The 21795-nt window shown below is 35.2% G+C and overlaps 1 protein-coding gene across 1 annotated transcript in view; it reads right to left on the bottom strand.

The window, feature by feature from the left end:
- Window positions 1-8566: 8566 nt before the first annotated feature.
- The window catches only part of LOC133332096 (cell adhesion molecule Dscam2-like), a gene marked incomplete at its 3' end in the record, with an annotated part of 32854 nt that continues 19625 nt past the window's right edge, over window positions 8567-21795 (bottom strand). The window contains exon 3 of the mRNA XM_061540477.1: window positions 8567-8709. Within this exon, the coding sequence (XP_061396461.1) occupies window positions 8567-8709 (143 nt within the window). The remainder of the gene's footprint in view (window positions 8710-21795) is intronic.

Below are 21795 nucleotides of genomic sequence, written 5' to 3'. Positions count from 1 at the left end.
ATGGCTTTCATGAGCAGTAAGGATTAACAGGTTTTAAACTGAATATTTTAAATTGAAACACACCAAAAAAAGTAACGAAACTAAAAACTAAACAGGGCGAACAAGAAACAAAAAACAGAACAGCAATGAAAAACTAAAAACCAGTCGGGTCGAGTTAAGTTGAGTTGAGTCGGATTGAAATAATCGGCAGAACCAGAAAAAAAATATTTCTCTAACTCGAAATTTATCTGTGAAAGTCAATGACTGCCAACAATGAACGTTGTCTGGTTTCTGTTTTGGTGCAGGGCTTTGCATACCTCTACTTTTTCTTGGTCTTCTATTGTTCCGAGTGGTGATGATGATGATTTCGGTAGTGTTAGTATTTTTAGACAAACTTTTTTGGGGTGTGTGTGTGTAGACAGAAAACAACGAAATTGAATTTGAACTTTGTTTTTGCATTGCACTTCAAACTTTTAGCGGAGTCATGTAATTGGTCATGCCGTTTCAGAGCGCACACAAAAATAACTCTTTTTAATTGGACTAGTTAAATATATAAACTTTTGTTTAACGTTATTTACTATGATATCCTGGGGACTTTGTTGAATTATGTGGTTGCATGCATGAGTTTAGTTTTTTTCTTTTTCTGTCGACTGATTATCACTAGTCGAGTGATTGAAATGTCATTCGTTATGGGGATTTATAGAAAAGGGGATTAGGAATAGATCAGCATGGAGGGAGAGGACAGAACATGAAAAAAGACTCAGCAGTTGGTTCTATTTACTTACTTAGCTGGCTTGTGACAGAACTTTAGTTCCATAAGCCTAGCCTAAAAAAGATTTCCAGGCGAGTCGGTCTATTGTGCAAATTTTTCAATTTTAAAGACCAAATTCGGCAATTTTGTCTTCCACTTGATCTTTCCATCTTATTCGTGGCCTTCTCTTCTGCGTGAACCATCAGTTCGCTTTTAGTGAAAATCTTTGTTAATGGTGGATTTGCCAGGTCTGAAGCCGCATTGGTATGGTCCAATAATGTCATTCACCATTGGCTTCAGTCATCCACAGAGTACGCTGGATAGCATTTTATATGCGATGGGAAGGAGACTTATTAATCTATAGTTGGCACTTATCGTTTTGTCTCCTTTTTTGTGCATTTGACACAGGACCACCAGTCTTGAATAGTTCGGCTTGTAACCCATCGGCACCTGCTGCTTTATTATTATTCAGCCGATTGATTGCTATTCTGACTTTATCTTGTCTAGGTGATACACAATCTATACCATCATCTATTATTGGTTTGGGGGTATCTTCTTCACCGCTACTATTTGATACCGAAAGTTTTTCAAAATGGTTCCTCCAGATCCTCAGCACGCTGTCTGTATCTGTCACCAGGTTTCCTTCTTCATCTCTACAAAAGGATGTGTCTGCACCAAAGGCTTCGGTTTAGTGTTTTACCCGTTGGTAGAATTTTCGGACTTCATTCTGACTCCTGTACATCTCGATTTGCTCACGTTCTTCTTTTTTCTGAAAAAATACGTTTCTCCTCTCTCCTTTTCACCCGACAGTTTCTATCGCATTATGTGTTGCTACTGACCGCAGGGTTGCCCTATACGCTGCGTTTTTCATATCTGTAGGATTACGACACTCCTGATCGTACCACGGATTTCTTGATGGTGGTATTTGGTACACAAGTGTTGCTTTTGCTGCAGTTTGTAGGGACTGGGAAATTCTCTGCCATTGAGCTTCTATATTATTATCAGGACAAGGGGTGCTTTCGTCAAGCAGTTGGGTAAGTTGAGCGGAGTAGACTTCTGCTATCTGTTGTGTTTGTAGCTTTTCGACGTCACATTAGATCGCACTTTTGCTGCTACATTAAGACGAGTGCGTACCTTGGCTGCCACAAGGCAATGGTCCGAATCGATATTCGCTCCCCGGATCGATCGGACGTCTAGAACACTGGATGAATGCCTTTCGTCTATCACAACTTCATCAATTTGATTTCTCGCTGTTCGATCGCGAGAAATCCAAGTGGCTTGAATCTGGTGCTGCTAACTACCATGTCGATCTAGACATGTGTGTCCGTCCTTCCGTCCGTCCGTCTGTCCATTATAATTTGTAAACACGATAGAGGCCACAGTTATGGACCTATCTTCACGAAATTTTGCATGTAGGATGGGTTCTGACCAATGAAGACCCCTATTGTTTTTGGAAAAGATCGGTTAATATTTAGGGGATGAAATGGACCAAAAACTTTATTTTTGTCGGTTTTTCTGGTCTCTCCAGAGGCCGCAATTATGACCCAAACACCGCAGGGAGAAGGGGATCGGGCCAAATAAAAAGTATGCCTGTTTTGATAAAGATCGGTCAATATTTAGCGGGCCAAATGGACCCTGACTTTTGTGTGAAAAATTACAAAATTTGTATTCTATGGGGTATATATTTTCACCTGAAGGTCCTAGATCCGAGAAGTTGACAGTATGTTCAAGAGGAGTGGTTGACCTTTAAATTGATAGCAATTATATTGTCGTGTGTACTCGGATGGGGGACTTACACATAAATATTTACAGGTGCTTACGTATTCATATATTATTTAATAAACCATTACTACACTGGAGGGCGGAAATATAGCGCTGATCGCATTAAAATGTTCCATGATGTTCAAGTTATGATCAAGGACAGCGTCTGTAATTTTCGGTGATGATCAGATAACAATTTTGGTATGAAGTGGACCAAAAATTAAATTTTTTGAAATTTTCGAATCGATATATAGGCCACAGTTATAAGCCGATCATCGCCATACAACCCACGCTGAAGTCAATCTGGGCATGTATAAGAAGGGCTGTACTGAATATTAGTAATATTCGGAAAATATGTCAGTGTATGGAAGATGTGCTGTTGACCTCTAATCGGGCAAGAGGATGCAAATGTCACGAAGTATTTCTCAGGCTCGGAATAAACTTCTTTAAAAAGTTAGAAGTCCGTCGTAGGTGTGTAAGGTATCGTATGGTCGGCCCCGTCCGACTATATTGCTCCGCTCACTGGTTTAATCATAATTTCCATGTGTTCTACCTATAAGGCGTGGATTTTTTAAATAATATTTTGAATATTTGTACGTGTTTAAATTGTGTTATTGTTACAGATGCCACCAATCTGATCTCAACCATGCTTTATCTTTATTCTTCAATTATTTTTAGATTATAAAAAATAAGCACATCGCCTCTATATTGCGACATTTCATTTTATAATCTGTATCGCGCATAACAATTTTCTGTATCTCCACTAAGAAGATGAAAAAAGAAAATGGATATCATAACGATTTGTTGGCATTTAGTTAACAGAAATAGCTTTGGGGTAATATAATGTCATTCTTGTTCTTATGAATGAATGAGAAACAGCAATCAGTTGTGCCATAAAGCGATGACATCACAGAAAAAGGATTGGAAAACATGGCAACACGAAAGGACCAACCGTAACAACAGAAACTTAACACAATATGAACAGCTGTATAACAAACACAGCTATAACGATGCCATGGGGGGAAACAATCATCACCGTACTAAATACCTTGAGGCCACAAATGGGGTCGGGGGTAAATGAACGCACAAATGCAAAAAAAGAAAAAATATTGAGGCGTAATTTAAAATTGTCGTTTTTTGTAGGCGAGGGTTTTATGAAAATATGATTCATAAAATATAAAATGAAGATATTCTAAATAATACTACGAATTATTAAAAATACAACCCTTTATAAATATGTATAATCTACGCACTATGGGTATTACGCTGTGTAAAAAATTGTCAGAGCCCTAGATACTATCGGAAACCCCACAGCCAAAAGGGAGAAAAGAAAATCATTTTTATGTAAAACTCCTTTTTGCCATTAAGTTTTATATTTTACCAAATGCATGAGCATACATGTTCGTTTCTATTTTAAAAATACATTTCCCTTAATCTATATTTTTAATCCTTTGACTATATATATTTTGCATAGCATTTCCATCTTTCTTTGGTGTTTCTTGTCTAACAAAGCCATTTTACATGTTTTTTTCTATTTGTATAATAAATCATCTATTGATTGATACGCACAATGTTTTATTTTTATTTCTATAAAAAATGAAAAACATTTTATTTTTCCAAAGGCAAAGCTACAAAAACATTAGGTTTTGTTGTTGTTGGCTTTGTTCGTTTTCCCCAATGGTAATAGTAAACTGCTTTCAAGATTGCACATTCGAATAAATAAACTATGAGATGATAAATTGCGTTCTGCTTTGAAAGGTCATATAATATGCAAATGCAGTGCTGTGCAGAAAGAAAAGTTTTTTTCTTTGAAAGCAACCACATCGATTCAGGTGAATTTTTCATTTCACATTTTTTCCATTTTTTATGAAAACAAAGTTTTTTTCTCTCGGTATTACAGCAACATCAATAGATAGTAACAAGTTGTATCTTCATATGTGTGTTTGTATGGATGCTGTTTTTTTTTGTATTTGTGTAAACAAATACATACATAAAATAAAGTTTAAAAGTTGTTTTTTGTGTGAAAAACAACAATTTTAAACCAGAATCATTGATATTCTGACTCACAAATATAAATAAATAAACAGATGCAATATTCCGAGTATATATGTAAATATTTTTTGATGAAGGGAACAACATTTTATTAAGGGTCCCTATAATAAAAAATATATATTTCCAGTGTTTAGTTTAAATTACTATATACATATATCTAGATTCATAAAAAATATATACATTTTTTGACATTATATGTTCATACCCTATTTGTTCATACCCAATCTAATGAGGGTGCATATGTTTTGTCCCGATAAACTTCTGTCTGATTGGTGCGAAGTGAGAACCCGATTTGCTCTAAACTTTACACACCCAAATATTCCTCTTAAACACAAATCATGTCGGTCCAACCCCACAATATGATAGGAATGGAGTACAAGATTTTATTTAAATATACTGTATATTCGATCGTTTTATATACATCATATACCTCTGCAATCATTATCACAACCTGTCGAAATTCTCCTCAACGTTAAATAAAGCTGAACTCTTGATATTCAATTGTCCAATGCGATCGACATAATTCCTATATCATATTTACACCCTCAGCCTTATGGCCTCATCGAATTATTGGATTTATATTTCACGTTGGATTTGAAAAGAATTTGGTCGTGTCACATACAATTTGGAGTCGATTTACAAAAGTCTGTTTGTCTAGCTGGCTGGAGCGCTCAGTAGCTCTTGAAAGGCGCAACCGATTTCATCCAAACTTTGCACATCGTAATATTTTTTCCATGCTTAAATCAAGTTCAAAGATGTCTGATATCTCCCCAACAAAATGGTCAATACTTTGCTGAAAATTAATGTTATAATATCATGTGTGTATTCAGTATTCAGGTCCGAAGACCAATGGTACCCTCCTCCCACAAAAAGGGCCAACATTTTAAAAAACTTGTAAATTTCATTTCCCACAATTCGTTTACTCCAGATTTGATACATAGCATATTTATACTAAACATAGATTTAATGCAATTATCGGTTATATACTGTCGTCTTCCAGTCTATGGCATTCAGGAGTAAATATATACGCTAAAGAATGCAAATTTTGATATTTTTCACATAATAGTCTGTGCCCATTTGACCCGCTAAATATACACCGATTATCATGAAATGAAATATTGTTGTTGGTTAGGTCCCTTTCTATGTGTAAGATGTTGTGATGTTCGGTGCACAATTTTGTCCTCTAGAGCGACAAGAAAAACCTACAAAAATAAACTTTTTGTCTTTTTCATCTCCTACAAATTAACCGATCATTACAAATAGGGGCCTTCACTGGCCCAAAAAGGACGTACACCTAAAATTTCGTGATGAAAAATTTCGTGACATGTCTAGATCGACTCAGCTAGTCTCAGAAACTCGAGGTATAACGATCAGTATACCAAAAGAGTCTAGGGCCAATACTTTGCAGGGGCACACAAAACAACAATACCCTGACAACATTGTTTTGTAGGGTACAAATCTAATTCCGTAGATCTCCGCTATCCATAGTCTGAGGGTGTATCTATTGTTTATTTGTTTGAGTAGAAACTGGAAATGCACGAAGTTTCGGAGATAATTTCTTTGTACCAAAAAATTATACAAATTATAACAAATCCAGAATCAGAAAAAATCACTACTATTATGGTTTTATCCTCCACAAGTACACACTGTTTTTTGTTGGATCCCCCAAAAGACAAGAACATATGGCAAAAATCGTCAAGAACACATCTAGCCTGAACACTGGACAATAAATAGTCTCACAAATAGAAGGTGTAACTTTCGAAAAGGTCAAGCATTTTTAATTACTTTTTTACAGAGATCTTATTTTGGTGTTGGCAACACTTGGGTACCTAAAACCACCATAAAGAAACCCATGGTAAGATCAGGAGTGTCGTAATGCTACTGATGTGAAAAACGCAACATATGGGGCAACCATGCAGACAGTGGCAACACGTGATGCGATGGAGAATTATCGGGAGAAATAGAGACAGGATAAACGTATTTTCAGAAAAAAGAAGAAAAGCGTGAGCGCGAGAAAATTGAGATGTATAGGAGTCATAATGAAGACAGGAAATTTTACCAAACCGAAGGCTTTGGTGCAGACACATCCTCCTGTGGAGATACAGATGGAAACCTGGTGTTGAGGATCTTGAAGGAACGTTTTGCAAAGCTTCTGGTATCAAACAGTGGTTGTGAAGAATCAATAAGAGATGATGGTATAGATTGTAAACCACCAACACAGATGAGGTCAGATAAGCAATCAGTCGAACTATTCAAGAATTTGGCCACCGGTCTTGAATAGTTCGACTGGTCAGGAGCATGCACCAGCTGATAAGTACAATTTGGCTGAAGGAATACATGTCCAATCATTGGAACCTCAGAATCCTGTGTCCCGTGGCACAATGCGATTTGTGACAATTATAGAGGAATAATTCTCCTTCCCGTTACATATAAAGTGCTATCCAGCGTGTCATTATTGGACCATACCAATGCCGATTCAGGCTTGGCAAATCCACCATTTACCAGGTCCTGGAAAAAACTCACGAAAAACACATCGACACATTCCACCAATTCGTCGAATATAGAGCCTCATTCGACAGCCCTTTCCATTCAGAGGTATCAAAAGCCATGTCTACGTTTGCAAAATTAATACGGGTATGCAGGATAACTTTAATTGCTGATCTTGTGCCACTCAAAAATTAATACGGCTATGCTGGATAACTTTGAGTGGCACAAGATCAGCAGTTAAAGTCGGAAAGGATCGTCAATACCGAACGAGGACTCGGACAAAAGCACAGTTTGTCCTGTGATCTTTTTAACATCTTACTGAAAAAGGTCATAAGAGTATACTTTGTACACCAAGCAGCATATGCTACTCGCCTACGACATCGACATAATGGACAAATTGAGGAGTCTGACAAAGTGGGTCTGGCAGTAAATGGCGAGAAGACCAAGCTGATGGTATCAATGCGCAAGACTTCCAGTAGATTCTGACCAACTGTGGAACTTGAGAACCACAGCTTCGAGGTAGTCAAAGATTTTATATACCTTAGTACCGCCATAAATAAAACTTATGACATCAGTTTGAAATTCGGAGAAGGATTGTGTTGGCCAACAGACCAGACCAAACTCACAATCTGATACTACCCTAATGTTGTATGAATCTGAAGCATGGGTGCTTGCGCAAGCATATGAGATAGTCTTGAAGTGTTTGAGATCTGCGTCGACGGTGAATATCGCCGACGAATGAACCATGAGCCGTACCATCAATTCTCTAACATCGACATTGTCAGACATTGGCTAGGCCAAAAGGCATATAAAAGCAAACCATCTTATGTTTCACACAGAAGGGGAAGGACACGAATTAGATGGAAAGATCAAGTGGAAGGCAACATTGCCGAACATGGTCTTTCAAATTATAAGAACTGCGCAAAAGACCGACGCGCCTGGATTTTTTTATGCTCGACTTATGGAACAAATGTTGTCACAAGCCAGCTAAATAAGTAAGTTCAATGTGGCACATTTTTTATCTATTCATGTGTTTATACCCTTTTTATTCATACGGTTGAGTTTTTATAAGCCATTCCGATGCCTCTCTGAAATTCCAGATTTTTCATTAAAAATATATATCTATCAATCCCACAAGAAAAGCCATTCCTCATCTAAAACAAATATTAAATAAAACATATTATGAAATTTTACTTGTCCAACATCGACGGAAATAATTTATGCAAACATTGTTGTTCTTTTGAAATAAATTGTTTTCAAATAAGCAATTTTCTCAATTTAGCAAAAATATGCGGCAAATAACGTAACAAAGTTTTCAAATGAAATTCTGTTTGTCTATCGCTTCAATGTGTATGTGTGTTGGTTCGTTCATGTTGCAAGTTAATATTATAAAAATGTTGAAGTTATTACACTTTCCCGGGCAAGTTCTGCGCGAATTGTGTCAAACAAGACTGAAAAGATATTCTGCATACGGATTACAGTCACAAACCCAGTTTTGAATGAAAAAAAGTGAAGTGAAACAAAAATGTTATTTACCTGCTTGTACGTGCACATTCCGACTCAATATAGTACCAACTTCATTGGTGGCACGACAGCGATACATGGTCTCATGTACATCGGAACGATAGTATTGTGCCAGAAATGGTGGAAAGTAAAGAGTTCCGTTGCCAGCTATTTTTCTGCAAAAAACAAGAACGAAGACGAAATGAAAAAAAATTACAAAATATATGAAATGGAATATTGACATAAATAGATAGATATGTAGATGCATATGTTGTGTTGTACTCGGCGAAGCGGTGTTGTTTACAATATGAAAAACTGCGCTATCTTCCAAAAAATATGTTTATGAACAGGTTTATTATTGACAAAATAAATATACTGAAAAAAGTTAATAAATATGGAAACCTTGTGAGAGTTAAATATTGCAGATATCCGCAGATTATTGATGTATTCATTTAAAAATAAAGAAATGTTTGGTAATTTTTCAATACGACATAATAACGTGGTTGGAAGTAGATGGCATGGGTAAATTAATGGTACATATTTAGTAGATATTTGCAGAAGTAAACATATGAAATATGTAATATATGGAGCAATATTTTTTTAAACGCCCCTTGTGCCACACAAGCAACGGAAATATTGGTTTTCATACCATCAGCCTTATGGCTAATGAAGTTATATACGTTTTGATACGATGAAAATGTGCCTGATCGAAATATTGGTTTCAGACCCCATGTTTCTTTCAGACAATGTGGAGTCGAATTACAATTGCCCGTCCTTCCAGACTATTTCTTCCAAACTTAGTTTAAATTCGAAAATTGGGAATATCGGTTCACTCCTTCTGGTAACTGCCCAACAAAATGGTAAAAATTGTGCTAAAAATCAGTTTCATAATATTATGCTAATAGACTATCTGATTTTGAACAGATTAAGTCAAGATCAAGTCCAAATATGGGCCTAATTGGTTCACTCCTTCTGGTACATCCCCATAAATAGTCAAAGTTTTCAATATTTATAAATCCAATATTCGTCCAATAAATCCAATAACGTCCGATTTAAACCAAACATTGCACAACTCATTATTTTTACGAAGTCTAGATCAAGTCCGAAGATGAGACTGATTTGTTCGCTCCTTTTGGTACTTCTCCCACAAAGGAGAATGGAACTTCAGATTTGAACCAAATTTTACACAGTATGTCCTCAACAAGCCTAGATCAAGTCCAGAGTTGGGACCCATTGGTCCACTTCTTCTGGTTCCTCCCCCCAAAATTTTTAAAGTGATCAATATTTATAAATACAATATCAGACCTATGGAATATCCGATTTGAAACAAACTTTGCACAACCTATTATCTTTACAAAGTCTAGATCAAATCTGAAGATGAGACCTCCTCCACATATGGTCAGCATTTCCAATATTTATAATATTTTATATTGGAATGTTCGCTTTGAACCAAACTTTATATAACCTATTATCTTTACCAAGTCTATATCAAGTCCGAAGATGGGACCCATTGGTCCACTCCTTCCGATACCTCCCTCACTGGCCTTACAAGGCAAAATTCAAATAACAACAAAAATTAATTCATCTGAGCACGGCTAGGGCTCGAACTTCGGTCCTCAGAGCAACACAAATGTTGCCAGACCACTTAACGTTCTGAGCCATCAACACACTTCCTAAAACGGTTGCTCAAAAACATGTGTACACCATGGAATCAATTGTAGGTGTGTCGATTAATTATCTATCGGTACAACAAAAATCTGCATTGAAAAGGACTGTTTCTCGAATGAAGACCAATGACGAACCTTGACAAATTTGAATTTAAGGGAACCCCCCCCCATTCTCGATTTTACTTTTTCAAGATTTTCAATGGGCTGGTAAATCAATACCAATACTTGTTAAGGTTTGTAACTTTGCACGTATATATTTGAAGATTTAAAAGAGAAGAAAAATAATTTACCAAAAAAAATTTGTAATTGTTTTGTTGTTGTTTTTTTTTTTTTTTTTTTGTAATTAAAATGATGTCCTTATTTTTGATGGCGGGCATGATAACTCCTCACTGGAACATCGGAATTCGATAATTCCAAAGGTGTTAGGAAGAGGACATGTCTGGATCTCGTATGAACTAGGATTATTGACTTCGCTCTAAAATTAACAAAATGGCGGACCTTTGAAAAAATATTTTTGGAATATCGCCGATTTTTGACCAAAAACCAAGTTAAAAAATAAGAAAGATCTTCATCGATTCACATTATCCTAGTTCATACGATAGCTATACACTCACAGAGTTATGGGTTATTAGTTTTTGAGTTATCGTATCCGCCATTCGCAAAAGAGAAAAACGCGTTTAAAGTTTGAGAAGCCCTTTAGCCGTCATTTGATGCTGACACAATAAATCGGCTATATATTCAAGAGTTATTGAGATTTTCACATGAAATTGTGTAGGGACATTCTTCAATTAGTGTAGATTCGAATTAAATCAAAAAAATTTTTGACCCCGAGAATAGGAGGCGTTCCCCTTAATTCGCATTTACAAGTTTCGCATCAGGGCGAAATAAATACAAGTTATTAACATACGAACTTTGTAAAGCCACATAGCCCAATATGCCTGATGAGCCGCTTAACCAACCGCGAAACGCGTCCCATAATGGTGGTTATGAGGGTTCTTCCCCTGGCATTCCTTTTCATTGCAAAATTTAGATCCTTAAGCTCGAAAGAGTATAAATAAGTCACTTAAAAATAAACGTATACATCTAATTCGAAGCGAATTGATCAACAATAAAACCGAAACCTCTGTGACAAAAAGCTAATAGCAAAATCTGTGTGTAATTCCGAAGACCATAGGCTGAGGGTATATATCTGTCGGCAACACCGACTAACACTTTTTTACTTGTTTTATGAGCCATGTTATCCGAAGATAGAATGCTGTCCTCCGCAACTTTGTGATTTGGTTATGAAAAATTTCATGAAAAGGATATGGGACTGTAAGCATACTAGTTAGTGGTGGTTCTGAGACAGTACACGAAACGCAACAAGAGGCACATCCCAAATTTGGAATGATTCGAACTAGTCTAAGTTGATACTAAAATCGCTTTCAACTGTGTGAGTCTCAAAAATGAAATGAAGCCAATGACAGGACAGTATATCCAACAAAACATTTAGTATCTCTGTTAAATTCTAATAGCAGTATGCTGAACTGAAATGAGTTGTCCATGCTCTGAAAAAATATTGTCCCAATTTACAGACATTCAGATTGGAAATTGGGTATGGAAACATCAACATTATATGGGCTATACCAAAACGTAAACCTATGTTGAAAATTTTCTTAGGAAGATTTGGCACCGCATAAGAAAATGAAAATGAACACGTATCCAATCTCCCAAAAGTGTCGAATAATAGGATGTACCATTATGTGGAACAACCCAAAATTTGGGCAAAATTTTATAATTCAGCTCAAAGAGAATCCAAAATATAAAATCAACAGAAGAACGGGCTGACAAACATGGCTATATCGATATGGAATTTAATTCTGATCAAGAATATGTATTATGGGGTCCGCGGGTTGTGTAAAATATCAAGTCAAGTCTTTTCGACTCAGTGCCTGGATAGGTTTTAATTTTTTTCCTATTCTCCAGGATATGGATCCAAGTATATTTATCCTATAGGATTGTATGCAGTCCTTAATAAACAAATGCCATTAAAACCATTCATTATACATTTAAACGTAATTTAACAAATTTATTTAAGTGCTCATTTAAAAAGAAAAAGACAAATACAAACAGATAATGTACTTAACGGTGGGGGAATAAGAAAGTCAACATCAAATGCATTCACTCCACCAACGACATTCCGCACACACACACTCACACTCGAAAGCAAACATATTTTGTTGCGTTCAAGAAAATGGAGTCATTAATTTTCCCCCAGACGTATGTGTGATGGAAGTTCCTGTGAATTGCATTCCACCAAACGTTAGCATCGACTGGGAGAGGCGGGCGAACAGGAAAAAAGTTTATTACCCTGCAGCAATGTTGTATTTGGAATAGAGATACACAACTGGTAACAGCATTAACATTTGAAATATTTGTTTAGTAGGGAAGAATGCATATTGAAAGTTCATAAAATGTCGAATGAAATTATCAATGATAATTATTTTATAATATATTTAATAAATTACACAAAAAAGTACCAAAAGAATGAAGGCATATTATTTTTTATTTTATTAATAATCATTTTCATTTCGTTACACCCTGTTATTTCAATGTCACATTGCTAGATAATATGTTCTAACATTTTGCAAAAATGTGTGCATGTATTTCAGCTTTAAAACTAAAGCGAATGCCAAATAATGTAGTCACGTATGTAAGTCCAAAATAAATTTGGCTTTGAGAAGTGAAATATTGAAAACTAATGAGTATTCATTCCACAATTACACTTAATGACCACAGAAGCTAAATACCACTTTATACGATCTAAAAATGTGTTCCATCTAAATAACCACCTTTTCTGATGTCACCCCAGAAACTGATCAAAAATAAGAATTGTATGCAAAAGTGAAGCCCGAATGGACCGACCCTACATTTACTTCTGCAAAGCAATTTCCCGACCCAGCAAGCAATTTATCATCCTCTAGTTTGGTAATGACAATAATTTTCAATTTAATTCCTATATATTAATATGTTATATCTCCAACTTAATTTATCAATTCAATTGATATCAATGTAGTCACTCTCATTTTATATGAGCCAGAACCGACCTTTCTAAAAAATCGTGATGAGAGAGTTCATTCATCCGGCCTTTTGAATAACACACACTACACTACGAGCCAGGAATCCAATTTTTTGGAAAAAAGTCCATTTCAGGTAGAGGAGAAAAAGCGTTACATACATTTTTTATAATTGTGGGTCGCGGGTCTGAATAAAATTTATATTTGAAAAATGTTATATAATCTTGAGATGTGTCAAAATATTTACATGAAATGACAGTCAATTAAAGAGATGGAACTGGTAATTAAAATGAAAGTGCAAATTTTAGTAATTAGAATATAACAATCAAAAATGTCATATATAAAACTAATAAATATATTTTTTCCAAAACATTTGACTTTTAGAATTTAGTGCCAAGCAGTGCAAGAGGATATTTGAATGGTTTTAACACCAATCGACGACTTAATAAACTTTAGAGTTATTTTAAAAATTGTTACTGAAAATTGCAATGTAAAAAATTAATACAAAATTATAATCCGCAATTAATAACATAGCAAGATTTTAGTCCCACTGATATAAGTTACACCCATTTTTTTTTAGATTTTTTCCGCGGTTTTTAAACAAATTGGCTGTAATTCAGTATTTTGAATTCTCATTGGGTGTGTAAAGTCTTCGTGATTGGCCCATATAAACGGATCCCCCTTTTTTCTGTAGTTTGGGGATTTGTTATCATAATCATAGATATTACAAATTAAATTAAGGTGTCCCATATTTTTAAGCCCTTAATATTTAAAACAACGATTATATGTTATATTCGTATTAAATATTGATAAGAAATAAAATATTTATTTTTTTTCTAAAGTTTGATCCGCCATTTTCGATTCATTTTATTTGATTTTCAAAATCTGGTTTCACATCAAAGCTCTGATTAAATGTGTTCAAACATAATTTCTTTAAATTTTTTTAATTAAAAAAATGTTGACCGCCATTTTCGGTCCACCCTATTAAATTCTTACTTGTTTTTTGCAGAATCGTAATCAGCGTCCACAATACCCTTATATGTGATATTTCGTAAACACTCTGCTCAAATTACGGGATCCCTGGCCCATTTCAGCTTAAACCAACCGTTCATAAAACAACATCATAGACTATAGTGGACGATGGCTACTCTATATATTTCTGACCTAGGCAATACTTAGTGCAGTTTGGTAACATCTGACATTTCCATTGAACAGTTTGACAATCTATTTTTTCGATTATTGCATAAACCCGTGGATTTTTCTAAGAATATTTTTATAAGGACTAGCAACTTTATAGTCGAGGATTTGTAGAGTATATGTTTTTGATTTTTAAATATATATATATATATATATATTGTAAAAAATAGGTAATAAGTTATGGATACAAGAACGTCGCAGGAAGTTGTCGCCGGTATCATTTTGCATAACTGGCAATCACAGCAGTTCCGCCCAAAATTTGTCTGACGGAATTCATGGGAAAAATTCGGTTCAAACTATGAACTCCAAACGGAATATCTTTTGCCGCTTAAAAAGAAAAATAAATCGCCCTTGATATGTTATTGTTATTCCCGCTTTTAAAACTCGTAGTATAGAACATTTGCGGATTTTAAAGTATAAATACTTATTGACAGTATTTCCAATATAGACAATTTTTAAACATATGGCCCATATAAAGGTCACGACAGATTTTATGTGTTTTAAAGGCAATAGCACGTGTTTTCAATGGTCTACTTAAAAAAAAAACATTTCTTATTGATTTTCTTGGGGCACTGTCTGGAAATTCGCGAAGAATTTACCAAATTCAACTGTATTTACCAAAAAAAACAAAAAAGTGTCAGTCGGTTCTGGCGACAGATACATACCCTTAGACTATGGTTTGCGAACGTTCTCGGAATTACACACAGGCTTTATTACTCGTTTTAAATACGTTGGGTGTTTCTTTTTTAAAGAAAAAAAGGATTTAATGATGATCAAATCGGTTAATAAATTTTCTTTAAATTTAATTTACATTTATATATAAAATACAGTGGCGACAGGTCTCATATTGGGACTGTATATAGGCTTGGTAAAGATAATATATATATATATATATATATATATATATATCGGTTACTTCTTGAAATCGGTTACTTCTTTAAAAATAAAACCAATGAACGGAGTGTTATATTTTAACTGGATTCTAACTTTCTGCGGATTATTCGGAGCTTGGCGATATTTCGCGACATTTACAACCTCTTGACAAATTTTCCCTAGGCATATTTTCCGAATAAATCAAAATTAAAGTTTTCGGTCCAAATATCATCTGATCATCATCGAAAATTATAGTCGTCGTCCTTGGGCATATCCGAAACTTCATATAAAATTTCAAAACGATCAGCGCTAAATTTACGCCCTCTTGTGTGTGGCGTTGTAAAACTCTCAAATCCGAATAGAACCACTCTTCTGGATATAGTGCCAACTTATCGGGTCTATGTCCTACTGGCATTTTACCAAAGTCTGGGGCCATATAAAATTCCCCCTGTAAAATGTCTTTATGATTGAGTGGTTAATGTGACATCTAGAGCGACCAAAAAAGCAGACAAAAATAAAGTGTTTGGTGCATTTCATGTCCTAAATATTAATCGATCAATAGCAAATCAAATAATGGTTTTGCCTGAACATAACCGGGCATACATAAGGACGGACACACAAATCTAAATTGACTCAAAGGTGGGTCTAAATATATCGCGGTGTTACAAACTCTTGGAGCCACTCAAAACTATAATACCCTGTGTTGTTGTGTTAGCTATAAAAAGTTTCTCGCTCAAAATGTTATAACAAAAAATAATATGAATTTTATTATAGTATCTTCATTTGTGTATTACACCGAAGACTTTGGAATTGACCTATATAAATAATTGTAGCAAAGATATTCCGCCAAAAACTACAGTTAATTATAATACAATATTGTTTTGCCCTTGGTGACCAAAAATAACAATTATTGACCTCTTTCTTACTTTTTCATTTATTAACCATTATTGAAACCCATTATCTTACTTCTTTTCATATCGGATATACACTTCATCTTGCGGTAGATTAAATATATCAAATTAAAACATTGTATGTATATATATAGCCGTATTGACATTTATTCCTAAAAATAATACATTATGTATTAATGTACATATGTTTCCTTAGTTTCTTCGTGCATGAATTTTCTCAGGAACTTCATTAATAAATAACCTTGATCAAGCCAATTAATAATTAAGCATTAACAAACCGACATACACACATACATACTCACTTATCTTTGTGGTTGTTAATGGACATCATCCGTGAGCGTAATGATATCTTAATTAATTAATAATGAACGAAAAATTCATTAGATAATGGGGAAAACTTCGACAAATGTTTGCTCTTCTCATGGCCAAACTTTGCAAACACATTCTAAGATACACACAACGTTGGAATGATTTTAAACAATTTATTGATGGTCATTAATGTGAGAGCATAAATAATTTATTAACTTAGCTGGAAGATGAACAACCTACACATGAAGATTGGATGTGGTTGGCTATAGGTGTTGTGGAATGAATTAGGCGAATATATTAAATCGATTGACAGGCTAGTTTTGTTACACGAAAGACCATTTACATTGGTTACAAGTATTTTATATTTGAAGAGGACAAAAGCGATATAGATTTTGGTAAAATTTAAGTGCCTTCAAATGAAAATCCTATGTAGAAATTACCAAGCGGAACTACTATCAACTCTTAGCCTACAAAAAAATGGTAACAAATTTAATTGTTTTTCTCTTTCGAGTTGAGCTTTATGTTCTAAGTTTTGCTAAGCAAAGGCAAGTCAGAGAAAACCGACACACCCACCATGATGCATTTTTTTCGTCGTTGGTTAAGCGATAAGTTATTACAAAATTGCATTTGCATTATTATTTTTTTGGCAGATCGGTGTACTGATAGATTTCTCGTAAAGTATCGATCAAACAATTTCAGATTTATGCCCGTTGGAAGGGTGACTTTTCGCAGTAAAAAAAAAAAAATTATTTAGCTGTTTGTTTGCATTCAGTTATGAGTTACAGGGTGTTAAAAATTGGAAGTGAACAAAAAGAAAATTCGGTGCATTTTAAAGTTTTTTTTTTTTTTTTTTTTTTTTTGACAGCAGATATGTCGTGTTCCACCAGGACAACGCTAGGCCACATACATCTACAGTGACTCGCCAGAAATTTCGGAAGCTTGGTTGGGAAGTTATAATGCATCCGCTATACTGTCCGGACTTGGCACCAAGTGATTATCATATTTTTCTTGCATTGTAAAGTTTCTTTAATGATAAAAAAAAATGTTTATCTAGGGAGGATTGTGAAAATCGACTACTAAAGTTTTTTTGCAAAGAGATAGCAGGACTTCTATAAGAGAGGCATTATGAAGTTACCTTTAACAAATCATAAAATAAAACGGTGCATATTTGGCCCAAATCGGACATTCCGAAGCATGTTAATAAAGTCTTATAGTTCATATAAAAAGAAATGAGCGGAACAGTATAGTCGGACGGGGCCGACCATACGATACTCTACACAACTTACATGAAAATCTAAATTTCTGTGGTTCTATATTCTGAGATTGTTCAATATTTCGCGATATTTGCACACTTTTGACTGGCTAGTAGTCAGCAAATGTTACTAATAATCAGTACAGCCCCTCTACATACTTGTCCAGATTCCCCTCACCGTGGGTTGTGTTGTGATGTTCGGCTTTCGACTCGAAAGGTACAAATAATTAAGTTTTCGGTCCACTTCATCCGAAAAATTATTATCTGATCATCACCTAACATTTTAGGCGTTGTCCTTGACCATAAATGGAACCTCATGGAACATTTCAAAGCGATCCGCGCTATATTTCCGCCCTCCAGTGCGGTAATAGGTTATTAAATAATATCTGAATACGTAAGCACCCGTAAGTATTTAAGTGTAACTCCCGCATCCGAGTACCTACGACAATATAATTGGTATCATTTAAAAGATCAACCACTCCTCTTGGATATACTATCAACTTCTCGGGTCTACGTCCTTCAGTGGTAAATATATACGCTATAGAATACAAATGTTGTCATTTTTCACACAAAAGATAGGGTCCATTTGAACCGCTAAATATTGGCCGATCTTTAACAAAACAGGCATGCTTATTCTCTGGCCCGATCCGCTTCTCCATGCAAAAAATCGCGGTGTTTGGGTCATAATTGCGGCCTCTGGAGCGACCATAAAAACCGACAAAAATAAAGTTTTTGGTCCATTTCATCCCCTAAATATTAACCGATCTATCCCAAAAACAATAGGGGTCTTCATTGGCCAGAACCCATTCTACATGCAAAATTTCGTGAATATTGGTCCATAACTGTGGCCTGTATCGTGTTTAGAAATTATAATGGACAGACGGACGGACACACATGTCTAGATCGACTCATCTAGTCAAGATATGACGATTGGTATACTTAAAGGTGGGTCTAGGACCAATATTTCGCGGCGTTATCAACTTCTCGGGTCTACGTCCTTCAGTGGTAAATATATACGCTATAGAATACAAATGTTGTCATTTTTCACACAAAAGATAGGGTCCATTTGAACCGCTAAATATTGGCCGATCTTTAACAAAACAGGCATGCTTATTCTCTGGCCCGATCCGCTTCTCCATGCAAAAAATCGCGGTGTTTGGGTCATAATTGCGGCCTCTGGAGCGACCATAAAAACCGACAAAAATAAAGTTTTTGGTCCATTTCATCCCCTAAATATTAACCGATCTATCCCAAAAACAATAGGGGTCTTCATTGGCCAGAACCCATTCTACATGCAAAATTTCGTGAATATTGGTCCATAACTGTGGCCTGTATCGTGTTTAGAAATTATAATGGACAGACGGACGGACACACATGTCTAGATCGACTCATCTAGTCAAGATATGACGATTGGTATACTTAAAGGTGGGTCTAGGACCAATATTTCGCGGCGTTACAAACTCTTGGGGCTGCACAAAGCTATAATACCCTGACAACATATTTGTGTAGGGTATAATTATGGATTTCATTTTTCACCAAATTTTCCGAACAAATCTGGGTTCATTTGACATGCTAAATATGGACCGATTATCATGAATAGCTTATTCCTTGCACAAATTTCCTTCTACGTGCAAAATTTCGTGAAGTTTGGGTTCTAGTTGTTACCTCCATCTCCTGAGTATTAACCCATGATTTCCAAACACAATATGGGTCATGTTTGACCCGAGACGAGCATTTTTTAAAGTGTTTCGAAGATTGAAAAAACGCCGATATACGAGTATAAGATCATTTTCTGATCGTACTTTAACGGATATTCTCAAATCAAATCTTATATATTGCTACAACTACTCGGATGTTCGATATAACTCTAGCATCCTATGTTCAAGGTTTTATCTTTATTTTCTAAAGAAGAGGATGTAATTTTTCATTTCGGGTTCTTAAAGGATGAATGGTCATAGCCAAAGTTTCCTATAATTTTTATAGTTTTCCTTTCCTAGTTTTGGGTGAAAAACGACCCACACCTTTTTAACATAGGTAAATATTTTGATATAGCTCCCATAATAAAGGTCCGACCCCATTTTTGGAATATAGAAGATTCTAGCAGAATTTTTGACTTAATTTCAAGATCTATCGATATTTATTTATATTTTTAATGACTGTCAGCTTCTATCATGCCACAAAATTGTTGGTGCCTGCATAGTTGCTTGTAATACATAAATATACTTTTTCAGGTATCGCAGGCTATTTTTCCATGCCATTTTTTCAGTTAAGACGGGAAGGGAACTAATTGTTCAGGTCAGCCAGAATGGGAATGGGTTTTGCGATATTTGGGTGTGGACTTTGTACTAGAACTTTAAAAAGCCAGTAAGAGCAGTATCATGGTCAGAATTTTTAGACCCTTAAAAATACATCGGTAGAAGTCCCTCATCCGAGTACATACACCAATTGAATGGGTATGGGTTTTGCGATATTTGGGTGTGGTCTTTGTACTAGAAGTATAAAAAGCCAGTAAGAGCAGTATCATGGTCAGAATTTTTAGACCCTTAAAAATACATCGGTAGAAGTCCCTCATCCGAGTACATACACCAATTTAATGCTGTCAATTTGAAGATTTAAACCAGTAAGGAAAGCAGTAAAGTCGGACGGGGACGATATCATATATACCCTTAAAAAGATGCATCCTAATAGAAGGGCCATTAACATGAAATTAGATGAACTAAAATTTGTTACTTTTATCTAAATGTGAATCGACTTAGATCATAAACTAATTTATGCACGTTTTGTTCCTAATGAACATATTTTGGGTCCTACTTAAAATCGAACGAAACTATATGGGAGCTATATCTTAATTTGGACGGATTTCAACAAAACTTGACACACGCTATGAATCGATTTTCAAGAAATTTTACCTACATCAATCTAGACTAATGTCAGTACGCTATGCCAAATTTCGTGGAAATCGAAAGATATATAGGGACTTTGGTGAACCATTTACATAAAATCGGTCGAACATATATATGGGAGCTATATCTAAATCGGAACCGATATTCTGCACACATCATTTTAGTCACAATTCAGTACGCTATGCCAAATTTCGTGCAAATCGGAAGATATATAGGGACTTTGGTGAACCATTTACATTAAACCGATCGAACATATATATGGGAGCTATATCTAAATCGGAACCGATATTCACGAAATTTTGCACACATCATTTTAGTTTCAATTCAGTACGCTATGCCAAATTTCGTGCGAATCGGAAGATATATAGGACTTTGGTACACCATTTACATGAAATAGGTCAAATATATATATATATATATATATATGGGAGCTATATCTAAATCGGAACCGATATTCACGAAATTTTACACACATCAATCTAGGCTAAAGTCAGTACGCCATGCCAAATTTCGTGGAAATCGAAAGATATATAGGGACTTTGGTGAACCATTTACAATAAATCGGTCGAACATATATATGGAAGCTATATCTAAATCGGAACCGATTTTCACGAAATTTTGTACACATCATTCTAGACTCAATTCAGTACGCTATGCCAAATTTCGTGCAAATCGGAAGATATATAGGGACTTTGGTACACTATTTACATTAAATCGGTCGAACATATATACGGGAGCTATATCTAAATCGGAACCGATTTCCACCAAAATTTATACACATCATTCTAGTCTCAATTCAGTACGCTATCCCAAATTTCGTGCAAATCGAAAGATATTTAGTGACTTTGGTATGCCATTTAATTTAAATCGGTCGAATATATATATGGGAGCTATATCTAAATCGGATCCGATTTTCACGGAATTGTGCACATTATAGACCCAATTCAGTACGCTATGCCAAATTTCGTGCAAATCGGAAGATATATAGGGACTTTGGTACACTATTTACATTAAATCGGTCGAACATATATACGGGAGCTATATCTAAATCTGAACCGATTTTTAACAAATTCAACAGGGTTCGTCCTTGGGCC

The sequence above is a fragment of the Musca vetustissima genome, unplaced genomic scaffold, assembly GCF_032173495.1.
Source record: "Musca vetustissima isolate MV318-11 ecotype Yass unplaced genomic scaffold, APGP_CSIRO_Mvet_v1 utg180046, whole genome shotgun sequence".
NCBI classification, from domain to species: Eukaryota; Metazoa; Arthropoda; class Insecta; order Diptera; family Muscidae; genus Musca; species Musca vetustissima.
The sequence above is the reverse complement of the archived record's forward strand: the minus strand, read 5'-3'. Positions and strand labels throughout refer to the sequence as shown.